The sequence below is a fragment of the Ranitomeya variabilis genome, chromosome 3 (genome assembly GCF_051348905.1).
Source record: "Ranitomeya variabilis isolate aRanVar5 chromosome 3, aRanVar5.hap1, whole genome shotgun sequence".
Classification (NCBI taxonomy): Eukaryota; Metazoa; Chordata; class Amphibia; order Anura; family Dendrobatidae; genus Ranitomeya; species Ranitomeya variabilis.
In genome coordinates this window covers 373,149,555-373,163,957 of record NC_135234.1, presented here as the reverse complement: position 1 = coordinate 373,163,957, position 14,403 = coordinate 373,149,555, and the positions used below count along the sequence as shown (strand labels likewise).

The window sequence follows — 14,403 nt, the reverse complement described above, 5'->3', positions numbered from 1 at the left end:
TCACACAAAACTTGCACATACTCAAAACGCACCACACATAAAACTCGCCACGCGCAAAACTCGCCATGCACAAATCTTGCTGCACACAACTTGCTACACTAACCTGTCACATGCAACTCGACACACAAAATGTTGCTACACACATGTCGCCACACGCAACTCAACACACACAACTTGACACATGAAACTCGCCCTAAAACACACACAAGCCTGGTATTCTCCTTCAAAAATAAAAATCTGATTAATAAGCAGACAAACTACAAGAGCAACAAATGTACCATATAGGAATCCGGCAGCTGTCAGTCACATGACCTGTCTATTATGTGTATGTGTGAGCTAATATATACTGCCAGGGGGGAGGGCTTCCTGTTGGCTGGGGATTTATCAGGCTGCCAATAGCAACCAATCACAGCTCAGCTTCTATTTTGCTACTGTTAATTAACCTGAGTTCTGATTGGTTAATATAGGCAACAAAGACATTCTCAGTATAACAAAGCTAATATATGTTGTGAAATTCTTCTATTAGCTTAGTTTTTGCCTTTTAATAATTACATTTCTATCTATTTGTTTTGTGGTTTTTGTGTGCAGAATAAATTTTTGTTAACACATTCTATTTTGCTAACAGCAGTCATTAACCCGGGCGAAGCCGGGTAGTACAGCTAGTTAGTTATAAATAAGAAAGGGAAAGATCCATCCCAATATGCAAGCTATAGTCCAATCTCACTCCTAAAAAGTTAGATATTAAATTGTTTGCGAAAATGATAGCATCAAGACTATCCCCCCTTTATCGGATGTCATCCACCCAGACCAGGCGGGGTTCATGGAGGCAATGTACAATACTACCAAGGCATTGAACTCACACACACACACATATATATATTTTAGCATTTCACCCGCTACGGGTCTAGGGGACACTCGCTTAGGTGCGGCGGATGACACTCAGGAGACACGTTTCCTTAAAAGTTCACAGGGTTTATTGCTCCATAACCCACATTGCAACAGGAACAACAGGTAAACAGTCTTACGTTAGACAGATGATTCCTCAATGTCCATAATAGAGCTCCGCTCTCTCTCACGTCTGTGGGCACACAGACCGTGCTATGTCCAGCACGTAGGCTCTCCAGCCTAAATGGTTTCTGTGTGCTGTTCAGGACGTCTGTCCCCACGTGGAACGGTCCAACACACAGGCCACTCTGCAGTGTCCAGCCAGGACACATGGAAGTGTGTCCACCCTGACACACACCCACACACTCACTATCCATGTGCTACACACACCTCCTTACATAGGTGTAACCACACCCAGGTACCTGTCACATGGCTAGTTTATTATAAATTGTCTTGTGGTGGAAGGATAAGACCCTCTGATCAGTCGTACGACATTTGTGTTAAAAAGTCTTACTGAAATTACACCTTTAGATCACGACTACGAAGATGAAGTAACCTTTATTTTATGAATACTGTAATGAAACAGCGACGTATGTGTTTCTTCATTGCCATTTAGATGAACGCTGGGATCGAACTAAACAAGTGACCTCTGAACGGCAGCAAAAACTGGAGGAGTCTGCCAACCAGCTGGCAACCTTCCAAGCGGCTGGCTCCCAGCTACGGCCATGGTTGACAGAGAAAGAGTTGATGATGAGTGTTCTGGGGCCTCTTTCCATTGATCCCAACATGTTGACTGCACAGAAACAGCAGGTTCAGGTAGGGAGAGTATTTTCAACTATATTTTTTAAAAGAATGCTTTTTATCTTGTGCCTTTTGTCATGAAGGAATTTTTCTCTGCCCATGCTTGGATAAATCAAGAAATATTTAGATCCATTATTTTATTTATTTTTTTTTAGCGTCCATTTGCTGATGTTGGATATTAATGTACAGTTCTTTGATGCAAACGTTTACTATGTTATTACTCTTGTGTGTTTTATGATATATATATAAATCTAGGTAAATAGAGGGTTAGGCTGGCACTGAACAATTTTTTTGGCGAAGTGTCTTATAGTCAGTCTTGTTAGGACATTAAAGTGTCTTGTGAGTACTGACTTGTAATTTGTGTTCTGCTCTGTTGTGCCTTGACTCTGTGTATTCTGATCTGTCACATTATGCAAACACTTCTGTGTTATTTTTGTTCCAGTTTATGTTAAAGGAATTTGAAGCTCGCAAAGCCCAGTATGAAGAACTAAAACATGCCGCCTATGGTATCCTAACAGGACCTGGAGATGAGTCTCCATCCACCAGCCAAGTTGAGGATGATTTCCATGAAATAAGCCAGAAGTGGACAGAATTAACCAACCGTCTGAATTCCAGAGCTGACCATATTGACCAAGCTGCTGTGAAAAGTACTCAATATCAAGAGGTCTTACAAGGACTTACAGAGAAAATAAAGCAGATCGGCAAGAAGCTAGGTGCACAGCCAGCGGTTAGCACCCAACCTGATGCTGTGAAGCAACAGCTGCAAGAAACTAGCGGAATTCGCTCAGAACTAGAGTCCCTTTCTCAGGAAGTTGCTGAAGCACAGATCCTATGCTGCGAATTGTCTGAGCTTGTGGCAGAACCGTACCTTAAAGATGAGCTTCAAAAGCGGCTTGACACTGTGGCCCTTCCTCTTAAAGGAATGGAAGATTTGGCAGGTAATTCTGTTTTCTCATTCATCCTGTCTGATTGTTCCACTTTATCTTTTACATATACCGTAAATACACACACACATACATATATATCTATAGATAGATATACACAAACAATGTACTGACTTAGTATTTTATTTTGCAGGAGATCGTGTAAATCGGTTGCAGACAGCTCTTGCCAGTTCTCAACAGTTCCAGCAGATGTTTGATGAGTTGAGAAACTGGTTGGAGGAAAAACAGATACAGCAGTCCAAGTGTCAACCAGTGTCATCCAAACTGGAGAAGCTGCAATCTCTTCTTCAGGAGCAGGAGGAATTCCAGAAAACATTGAACCAGAATAGTGGATCTTATGAAATGATTGTTGCTGAAGGTGAGTCTTTGCTTCTCTCCTCTCAACCTGGCGAAGAAAAAACTGCACTTCAAAATCAACTAGTGAGTCTGAAATCAAACTGGGAGGAGCTTGGGAAGAAGACATCGGAGAGACTATGCAAATTGAAAGATTGTTTGCATAAAGCCCAGAAGTACAAAAGACATGTTGAAGATCTTGTGCCTTGCTTAGAAGATTGTGAGAACCAACTGAAAGAAATGCAGGTCACTCTTGACCCTATACAGCTTGATGCCCAGCTTCTCAGGGCAAAGGTTCTCCAAAGTGAAATGGAAAAGAAACGTTCTCTGTTGGAGATGATGAACAGCACTGCAGACCTCTTAACAGAAGCTGCTGAAGTTGATGACCAAGAAATTTTAGAGGAGAAAGCCCAATTGAATCAGAGGATGGACAGTGTCACAGAACAGCTGCATGTGAAAACTGGATCTGTTGAGGAGATGTCGTTAAGGCTTAAAGAGCTTAATGATAGTTTTAAAAATATTGATAAGAAGCTGGAAGGAGCAAAACATCATTTGGAGATCTATGCAGCACTTGGTTCCCAAGCTTGTAGCAGTAAGAACTTAGAAAACATGAAGTCCCAGCAGGAAATGCTTCAGAACCTTGACACACAAGTTCAGTACATGAAAAACCTTATTCAAGGTTTAACTGAAGATGCCCCGAAAGGCTCCGATGTCTCTAGTCTCCTACGTCAGGCAGAAGATGTACAACATGAAGTTGAGACTGTAAAACAAGAGGTAAATGAGTGTTGTTTGAATATGGAACAAAAACTTCAAGGAATTGGTCAATTTCATGCTCACGTTAGAGAAATATTCTCCAATTTGACTGATCTAGATGATGAACTTGATAACATGGGCCCGGTGGGACGTGATGTGGACAGTCTAAAGTCACAAACTGAAGTCATCCAGAAGTTTTTGGAAACTCTGCAAGGCTTAAAATCCGATGTGGAGTACTCCGAAAAGAAATGTAGAGTTATGTTAGAGAATGAGGGAGGACCCGATCTTATTGCATTAATGCGTGAACTTGGCACATTGAATAAGCAGTGTGTTAAACTTACTGAAAGGGGCAAAAATCGTCAGGAGCAATTGGCAGCCACACTTGGAAGAATTGAGGACTTCAACATGAAACTAAAAGAGTTGAAGCACCAGATTTTGACCGCAGAGGGCAGCAGTGCATTGCAGGAGCTTGTGGGTACCGAAGTAGAAGCCATCAAGCAGCAATTAGGAGATTTTAAGGTAAAAATGTTTTACTTTTCAGATTTCTCATAAGAGAGTAATCCGTTGAGACGGAGTGGTATTTTCTTTTGTTTCTTTATGATGATGCTTTTTAAAATTCATAATCTCATAAGAATATTATTATAATGTGATTACCGTGTTGATTTTTAGACGGCAATGCCTGAAGGATATTGCTGAAATTTAAAGCATGAGATTTCAAAGAGTTGATAGAGGAGTGTTGGGTAGAATTGTTTATAACAATTCTGATGTGATAAGTGTCTCTGCTCTTACTTTATGCTGCCCTGGTAGGACTGGCCGATCATCTGATATGTACAGCATCGCAACTTTCCTTGATGGCAGATGTTAGGAGACGGTGGAGGGTCTTTTATGATGGATTATGACATGCCTGATCCTTTCTTTTTGACAAAAAAGACGACCCTCTGCCATTTAATAAATTTAGACAGTATTTAAAATATATGCTTCAAAGTGTGAAAGAACCCGAAATGTACAATCAGGATGGAAAAGGGAAAGCCTGGGACTTGGGAAAGGTTTTCTAATAATCTGTTACTGGAAAATGTTATGGCCAGTGGAGCGTGTCATTTTTCTAGTTTTAATCCAGGCTCATGTGCATTTATATACTGGTCTGCTTGAATTACAATCGTGATTCTGACCTACATGAAAAAGACTGATGTATTTCCAGTAAAGTGTAATCCAATACTACTTTGCAGTTAACAGTTTGGTGCACGAGGTTGGATATTTGAAGGAAAATGTCTGAGCTCATGGGAAGTGGAGACAATAGCAGGAAGAAAATGTGAACAGGCCACAAGTCAAGTTGTGCCAGAGAGGAGGCCTGGAGAGCAGTAGATGTTTAGCGGAATCTCCATGGCTATACTTGTTTACATGGTGCCAGGAAGCTGTGACCACTCATTTGGAGGAAGTTATAGTGTCCTCTGACAGGCTCTTAAATATGTCATATGTCTCACTTATATTCCTAAACATCTTTCTGGACAGTAGCCATCGATCTGATGGAGCGAAGGTCTGTAAAGTGAAGAGTGAGTGAATGTATTGAAGGTTACCATACAGTCTGTGTCTGAAGGACATGTAATCTACTGGACGTTCATCGTAGTGCACCCTGTTATGTAAGTCTAGAAGGGGTGCATCTAGGCGGACACATTTAGGTTGTACCTAGAAAAGGTAAAAATAATATGCACCTGAACAGATGTAGTGTGCCAGCCTTCTGTTATTGGTAGTGTATGAGTACATTGACACCGGGGTTTTGCCACTTATCAATATGGTGTGCTGATACCAGCTGGACAGTTTGTGAGGAGGGACATACTCCATTGTTAAGGGGGATGGTTAAACCGGACACACTTGTTTTTTTTTCAATTTACTTATCTAATATTTTTATTTAGTTCACTATATATATATATATGTGTGTGTGTATGTATATATATATATATATATATATATATATATATATATATATATATATATATATATATATATATATATATATATATATATATGTATGTGTGTGTGTGTGTGTGTATGTATGTATGTGTATATATATATATATATATATATATATATACTGTATTTTTCGGCCTATAAGACGCACCGTACTATAAGACGCACCCCAAATTTGGGGTGAAAAATGCAGAAAAAAAGATTTTTTTATAAGATGGGGGTCCGTCTTATTGTCCGAATTTGAGATCTCTTACCTGAGGGCAGGCAGTGGCAGAGCAGGGTCACAGGAGGCATGGTGGTGGCAGAGGTGAGGTGATGCTGAGGTGCGGTGGGCGGAACGGCGTGCACCTGAGCAGGGTCCCATCCTGCTTAGGTGGGCGACGCCATGGCCTGGTGTCCATGGGGAGGTTGCTGTGGCTGTGGCAGACGTGCGGTCACTTCCTCAGGTGGCAGCGGCCAGGGTCCCTTCCACATTTGAGGTGACGCCACAGCAGTAGTGAAGGAGAGCAGCAGAGCTGGGTGGTTTTCCTGGTGGCGGCGGGCTTACCGGCATTGTGGCGGCGACAGAGGTGCGGGCATGATGTGGCACGGTGAGCTGTATGGCGTGAGCAGGTCCCATCCATATTTGAGGTGAATCCGCGGCCCGGTATTGATGGAGAGCAGCAGCGCAGGTGAGTTACGGTATTTTCCGGTGGCGGCGGCCATCTTGCTGAGGCCGCGCGTGCGCAGATTCACTACTCTGCGTCCCAGGGCTTCAGGAAAATGGCCGCCACGATCTCCATCTGCGCACGCGCGGCCTCCCGCGGTCATTTTCCTGAAGCCCTGGGACGCAGAGTAGTGAATCTGCGCACGCGTGGCCTCAGCAAGATGGCCGCCGCCACCGGAAAATACCGTAACTCACCCTGCTCTGCTGCTCTCCATCAATACCGGGCCGCGGATTCACCTCAAATATGGATGGGACCTGCTCACGCCATACAGCTCACCGTGCCACATCATGCCCGCACCTCTGTCGCCGCCACAATGCCGGTAAGCCTGCGTTCCGAATATAAGACGCACCCCCCATTTTCCTTACAATTTTTTTGGGGAAAAAGTGCGTCTTATATGCCAAAAAATACGGTACGTGTGTGTGTGTATAATATATATATAAATATATACACGTGTGTGTGTGTATATATATATATATATATATATATATATATATATATATATATATATATATATATATATATATATATATATATATATATATATATATATAATTTTTTAAAACCTGATTTCTCCTTCGCCTCATTGGGGGACACAGACCGTGGGTGTCTGCTGCTGCCACTAGGAGGCTGGCACTAAGTGATACAAAGAAAGTGATCTCCTCCCCTGCAGTATACACCCTCCTGCTGGCTCTCAGCTAACCAGTTCTTGCTTAGTGTCCGTAGGAGGCACACGGACTGGTCTGCTATTCAGACCCAAAACTCTTTTTACCTTTACAACGGACGAATGGGGCGACGGATTCTTTCATGTTCCGATCTCCCCGAACCAACAACAGGCGAGCACGGGAGTTTTACCTCTCCGTATCCTCTCCTGCGACGTGGGAAGCCACTGCCTGAGCTGATTCTAGGTGCGACTGGCCCCTTCAAGGGCACCGATCTCCCCCCTCCCTTATCAGACGAGCACTGGAGTGTCACCTCCAGTATCCTCTTCTGCAGCCAGGCCTATTGCCGGACATTCAGCCCTGCCCACCAGGTTATACCCTCGGCTGTTCAGAGGCACATTTCAGCGTGGCGTCCGAGCAGCCCCCACTGCACCACCACTATTTAAAGCGGATGGTACAAGGAGGCGGACGGTTCCTCTCCACCTCCCTGCTAAAGGGACGATGGATTGAGGGCTTTTCTTTGTCCCTGCACCGTCCAAACAACAGCACAGGATCTTTTTCTACCTTCTGACCTGCTGAACAAAGCTGCATACTGGGGTAAGTGCCGGGATTCGAGCGGTTGGAGGGCTCTGCGCAACCGGCGGTTTTTTCCCTCGTTCGGCACCGGCTGGCTTAAAAAATTTAGCCCCCGGCTTCGGGTTTGTGTAGGCCGCAACCCGGAACTCCGCCCCTGCTAGGCTGCGCTTCATGCTCCGCCCCCCCCATTCAGGCGCCTCTCATTCAGGACGAGAGCTCTATTCTCGGCGGCCATCTTCTTCCTCCTGCCATTTCCGGACACGAGCTCATCCGGAAGTGGCTGCTGCATCGCACCGGCGGTACTCAGCGCTGAAGACAGCGCTATTCCAGATGGGGACTCAGAATCTCGGTAAGGAGAATCCTCCCTCCGCACCCCTCCCCCGCACGCACCCCGGCAGCATAAAGGGACTAGCGTTCCCTGTTTTTAATACCGAAGACCTGCAATTTCTGGTTGTCCAGCAAGCTCTGATCTTAAAGGCACGGGTCTTAAGGGTACATGACCGCATTCCCTGGTCTTAAAGACGCATGCCCAGTAGTCGCTGGGCTTATAGGTACATGTCCAGCTTTCCCTGGCTTTTTAAAAAACATATGACCAGCATTCCCAGGTCTTAAAGGTTCCCTAGTTCAAAAGGGGCATATTACCAGCATTCTCTGCTCTTTAAGTCATGACCAGCTGGAAGCCGGTCACCTTTCCCACAGTACTTAGTTCAAATTAGCTCAGGAGCCCGCCGCCGCCGATCCCGGCTCTTCCCAGAGTACCTAGTTCCCCTCAAGGGGCCTCACCTCTGGCGTAATCCTTGAAAAATGCCCTGGTCTTAAAGGCACATGACCAGCATGCCCTGGTCTTAAAGGCACATGACCACTATGCCCTGGTCTTAATAGCATATAACCAGTATACCCTGGTCTTTAAGCCACACGACCAGTATGCTCTGGTCTTAAAGGCACGTGACCAGTATGCCCTGGTCTTAAAGGCACATGACCAGTATGCCCTGGTCTTAAAAGCACATGACCAGTAGGCCCTGGTTCTTAAAGGCACATGACCAGGAAGCCCTGGTTCTTAAAGGCACATGACCAGTAGGCCCTGGTTCTTAAAGGCACATGACCAGTAGGCCCTGGTTCTTAAAGGCACATGACCAGTAGGCCCTGGTTCTTAAAGGCACATGAACAGTGTGCCCTCCTCCTAAAGGCACAAGACCGGTATTCCCTGGTCTTAAATGCGCATGACCAGTATTCACTGGTCTTAAGGGCACAGGGTCAATCCGAAGCTGGTCACCCTAACTGAGCTGCTCTGGAGCCCTCCGCCGCTGATCCCAGTTTATCCCTGAGTACCTAGTCCCCCTCAGTGGACTTTGTCACTAACAGCAACCCATGGTTTCTCTGACCAAGAGATTGAATCCCTCCCGATATACATGGTCCCTCTCCTTGATGGGAGCCGTCGGCTAGCAGTGGCCGCAAGTCTTCTAGAAAAACGTACAGGCATCTAGAAAACGGAAGTTTCATTTCCTGATCTCTCCCCTATGATTTGCTGAGAACAACGCTCTGAATATAGATCGGATATTGCCTTGGATTGCCAGAGCTTCAGAAAAGGATGGACTCGCCTATTTATATAATCAACAAATTGACGAGCGATTCACTGGACAGAAGCCTCTACATGGGATGCCATACCTGGTCTGATTTTTAAGGGCGACTGGTCCTTTAAAGGGCACCGATTCCCCCCCACACCATCAACAGACGAGCACATGCAGTGTCGCCTCCATGTATCCTCTTCTGCATCCAGGCCTAACGCCAGATAACCTGCCCTGTCCACCCGGGGACCTCAACTCTGGGGATGTACAGAGGCACCCCTTCTTGGCATCCGAGCACCCCCCTTTGTATCACCACTATGTAGCGGATGATGCAAGAAAGCGGACGATTCCTCTCTACTTCCCTGTTAAGAGGATGGTGGATCGAGGGTGCCTAATTTTCTACTCTGCACGACTATGGCAAGAGACAGTTTTTTCCTGACCTGCTGGATGCAGCCCCGCTTTCTGCCACTTGGCACACTAACCGGGTAGAATTTCTTGTGGCATACCTACCAGTATCCCTGCCCGATGTATCATCAATTAAAATACCACAGACGGTTGGATAGCAAATCTGGTTCGTTCCGTCTTGTGGCTTCGGGTTCAGCGCTCTACCCTCCTTAGCCGCCACATGGGTTGCTTTACCAATAGTCTCCTGGTCGGAGACCTTAACTACTCCGATTCACACAAGTAATCTTTCCCCGAAGACAGTACAGCTGGCCAATCAAATCTTCTGAGCAGGAAACGAACAAGGGATCGTATCTTTTCTTTAGACCCAACCAGCAGTGGAAGTGTTGTCCAGGACAGTCTAGATCCAAGGGATCTTGGTTTCAAAAAGGGGGAATGAAAAGTAAGACCATTTCTGGACCTCAAACTTCTAACAACCTTTGACAAGGTCCTCCTTTTTCGGATGGAGATCCTCCGCTCAGCCATTACCTCAACAGAAAAAGGTGGAGTTTCTGGCATCCATCGACATTCGGGATTCTTACCCTCACATTCCTATTTTTCCCCTCTACAATAATCCCTTCGCCTTTCCATTCAAGAACAGCATTTTCAAGTCACGACCTTGCCCTTCGGCCTGGCAACCGCACCAGAGTGGTCGCCAGGGTCATGGCGGTTGTCATGTGCCTCTTGCACCCTAGAACCATGGTCGTCCTGCCCTATTTGGTCGACTTTCTAGCCGCTCTTCCAGAACTACGCTGAGTCGTCTATATCACTTGCGATACCCTCTCACTTGGGCTAGCAGCTAAACTTAGACAAGTTTTTCCTCATTCCCAGCCCAGCAGATCCTTTTTGAGGATGATCCTGCACAAGAAGGATGGTGATTCTCTCTCGAGTCAAGGTCGTGGCCCTTCAACAGGGAGCTCGTGCACTTGATCACTCATTCTCTCGGTTCATTCAATTCGCTAGGAGGGTTCTGAGGAAAAAGACGACGATGGAAGCAGTTTCTTTTGTTCCGCTCGTTTTCAGCAAGTCAATCAGGCTTTCAAAGGGTAGTCTCTGAGCTCCTTCCTCATCCACAGCCTTCTCCTGGTCCAATGGTTATTAGGGAATACCAATGCCAGTCTTCTTCTCCCGATCATTGCTCTGGGGATCCGAACGGTACGGCTAATCCTACAGCCGGTCCACTGCCTTCAGGCAGTCAACCATCCGTCTTCAATTGGATAATGCCACGGCTGTGCCATACGTCAACCATCTAGCAGGTACCCACAGTCAAGCGCCATGGCCGAAGTACCTCGCACTCTCTGATGGGCCGAGACCTATCATTCGGTGATCTCAGCAGTACATATCCCTGGAGTAGAACACTGGGCGACAGACATATTCAGTCGTCAGGGTTTCTCCTCAAGTGAGTGGGAACTTCACTTTGAAGTCTTCAATCAGATCTGCCATCACTAGAGTACTCCAGATGTAAGTCGGATGGCGTCCAAACTGAACACCAATGTACTCCAGTTCATGGTTTGCCCTCGAGATCCAAGACCATCGCAGTGCACGCTCTGTTCTTCCATGGTACCAATTTCCATAACCCCTCTTCCACTACTTCTGAGATCTTTTTGGAAGCAGGAAGGGCCCCAGTAATCCCGGGAGACCCGCACTGACCATGTCAGGTTTTCTCGCTTGCGGTACTAGTATTTTTCCGTCTTATTGCGACAAAACTGCAAATATGGACTTTCTCGCAGGGAGTCTTCACCTGTAGTTCTTCCCTACCGTGTACCGTTAGATCTGTGGGACCTTACTGGTCCTGGGGATCTTGCAGTAGACTCCTTTTTTGATCCGGACAGACTTCACTATCAGGGAAGGTCACTCCCCTTTTTTCTCTGCGTTCCTGTCATCCTGATGAGTCTTCAGAGCTCGCCGCTCTGTTCTTTCAGACTTTTTTTCCTTATTACCATCAAGGCAAGGTTGCCCTCAGGCCATCCCCTTCCCTCGTTACCAACGTGGTATTGTATTCCCACTGTTGCAGGGGCATCGTCCTTCTCTCATCTCTTTCGGCTCCAGTCCACAAAACGGAATGGGTTCTCCATAATCTGGAAGAAGTGAGTGCTCCGAGTGGGTACGTATCGAGGACGGCGTCCTTCCGAAGTTTGGACACTTTACTTGGGCTTCTCGATGGTAAGAAGGCTTCCTGATGGTCACAGGAAGGGTTTAGCCATTTCATCAGCCATGTTAGCCTGGTGGATTCTTTTCACCATCCAGGAGTCCTTCCGTGCTAGATGTCAGCCTATCTCCCTGTCTGAGGGCTCTAGGCACCAGACGTCGGCAAGCACGGCCGCAAGCTTGCGAATTCCTCCAGTCCGCATGCATTCTTGAAGCACTATAATTCCCACACTTCCACAGATGTGAGTCTGGGCAGGCGGACTCTGCAGGCCGCGGTGGCGCACTTGTAAGTAGCAGTTACACGGCCTGATCTGATGTTGTCCCCACCCAGGGACTGCTTTGGGATGTCCCACGGTCTGTGTCCCCCAATGAGGCGAAGGAGAAATAAGGATTTTTGTGTACTCACCGTAAAATCCTTTTCTCTGAGCCATTCATTGGGGGACACGGCTCCCTACCTATTATTAGTTTGTGCTTGTTTTATAATTTGACATGCTATACTCTCATATATAATGTGACATGCTATACGCTTATATGTTGTTATTGATCTCCTACTGCTTTTGCACCGAACTGGTTAGCTGAGAGCCAGCAGGAGGGTGTATACTGCAGGGGAGGAGCTAACTTTCTTTGTATCACTTAGTGTCAGCCTCCTAGTGGCAGCAGCATACACCCCACGGAACACACGGTCTGTGTCCCCCAATGAATGGCTCGGAGAAAAGGATTTTACGGTGAGTACACAAAAATCCTTATTTCCCCTATAACTGGGGCTGGTATAATATACCCAGAAAGGGGAAAATCAGCCACCTGACTGTACAGCACAGCTGACTGCGTCTCCTAGGTCTCAGAAGCTCTTTCTCCATTCATACACTCAACGATCACATAATCATTGGGTCCAGAGGAGGAAGAACTGTCAGCGCTTCCCATACTGTATACATAGCCTATGTTCAGTGGTGTATAGAGCGGTAGGGAAGGCAGAGATAGTAATATAATCTCGGCCTTCTCTATGGGCAGTCCAGCCTTGTTTCACAGCTGGCTTCACGCTCCCGCAGCTACTATTCTATTTAGTAGCATTTCAGAACCTCACTGCAGAGAGCTTGTTTTTAGGTGGTCCGGAAGTAAACTTTCCTTTTTGTTTAGTGTTTTTTAACTAATTTTCTCCAGCACGTAAAGTAATTAATTAAACTTTGCAAATCACTTTATTATGGGATGTGTGTTTAGTTGTGTAACAATTACATCTAAGTTGCTTCCTAACTAATGCTTTTCCCCAAGTCTATTTGCCTGCCTTCAACTGCATTAAGCCTCCATCAGGGGCAATATGTTTCATAGCGAGTTTAGGGGCATTGCGCCTGTCCGGCACAGGCTAGAAAATTGGCTATATTTTCCTTTTTTAAAAATTTCAGTGCTCTAAAAGTGATCAGTTACCTTAATAGGAATGTACTAAATGAGAATACACATAATCAGGTAAAAAAAAAATGTTTAATAACCAGAAACGTAATATGTTTCTATGTCTTGAGCATCCTCCTCACTCTCTCCATCTTGATCTGTATCAGACACATCTGGACATTCTTCCACATCATCTTCTGAATCAATGTCCCTTTCTTCCCCTAAATCTTCTTGCTGTAAGGGTATGTGCACACGTTGCGGATTTCTTGCAGAAATTTCCTGAAGAAAACCGGAAATTTTCTGCAAGAAATCCGCATTTTTTTTTTTTGCGTTTTTTTTTCCGTTTTTTTTCGCGTTTTTTTCGCATTCTGCAAGCGTAATTAGCTTGCAGAATGCTAAAGTTTTCCAAGCGATCTGTAGCATCGCTTGGAAAACTGACTGACAGGTTGGTCACACTTGTCAAACATACTGTTTGACAAGTGTGACCAACTTTTTACTATAGATGCAGCTTATGCAGCATCTATAGTAAAAGATAGAATGTTTAAAAATAATAAAAAAAATAAAAAAATGCTTATACTCACCCAGACATCTCCTCACCGGCGTCCGTTCCTCTTCCTATAGCTGGTGTGTGCGCACAGGACCTTCCGTGACGTCACGTGAGCGGTCACATGACCGCTCACGACCAATCACAGGACAGTGACGTCATCGGCAAGGTCCTTCGCCGCACATCAGCTACAGGAACCGAAGCGACAGCGTGCAGTGGAGGCGGGAAGACATCGAGGGTGAGTATATGACTATTTTTTATTTTAATTCTTATTTTTTGACCACTTATATGGTGCCCAGTGCGTGGAGGAGAGTCTCCTCTCCTCCACCCTGGGTACCAAACGCACATAATCTGCTTACTTCCCGCATCGTGGGCACAGCCCCGTGCGGGAAGTAAGCAGATCAATGGACCCCTAGGTGTGCGGAATCCCCTGCAATTCCGCATTTTAATGAACATGTTGCTTTTTTTTCCGCGATGCGATTTTTTCGCGGAAAAAAAGGCTACATTTGCACAAAAAATGCGGAATACACTTAAAATAATGGGAGGCATATGTAAGCGTTTTTTTCGCGTTTTTGTCACGTTTTTTATAGCGAAAAAACTCGAAAAAAACGCGAAAAATACTTAACGTGTGCACATGGCCTTAGGGTATGTGCACACATCAGGGTTTCTTCAGGAAATTTTCCTGACAAAATTCGGACATTT

At 45.6% G+C, this 14,403-nt stretch overlaps 1 protein-coding gene across 17 annotated transcripts in view; it reads left to right on the top strand.

Annotated features, from left to right (window-relative positions):
* The window catches only part of MACF1 (microtubule actin crosslinking factor 1), a 377,759-nt gene that overhangs the window by 263,971 nt on the left and 99,385 nt on the right, over positions 1–14,403 (top strand). For all 17 annotated transcript variants that reach the window (XM_077295969.1, XM_077295955.1, XM_077295963.1 and 14 more), the window contains 3 exons: positions 1,502–1,701; positions 2,129–2,624; positions 2,764–4,235. In XM_077295969.1, coding sequence (XP_077152084.1) covers positions 1,502–1,701; positions 2,129–2,624; positions 2,764–4,235 — 2,168 coding nt within the window. The remainder of the gene's footprint in view (positions 1–1,501; positions 1,702–2,128; positions 2,625–2,763; positions 4,236–14,403) is intronic.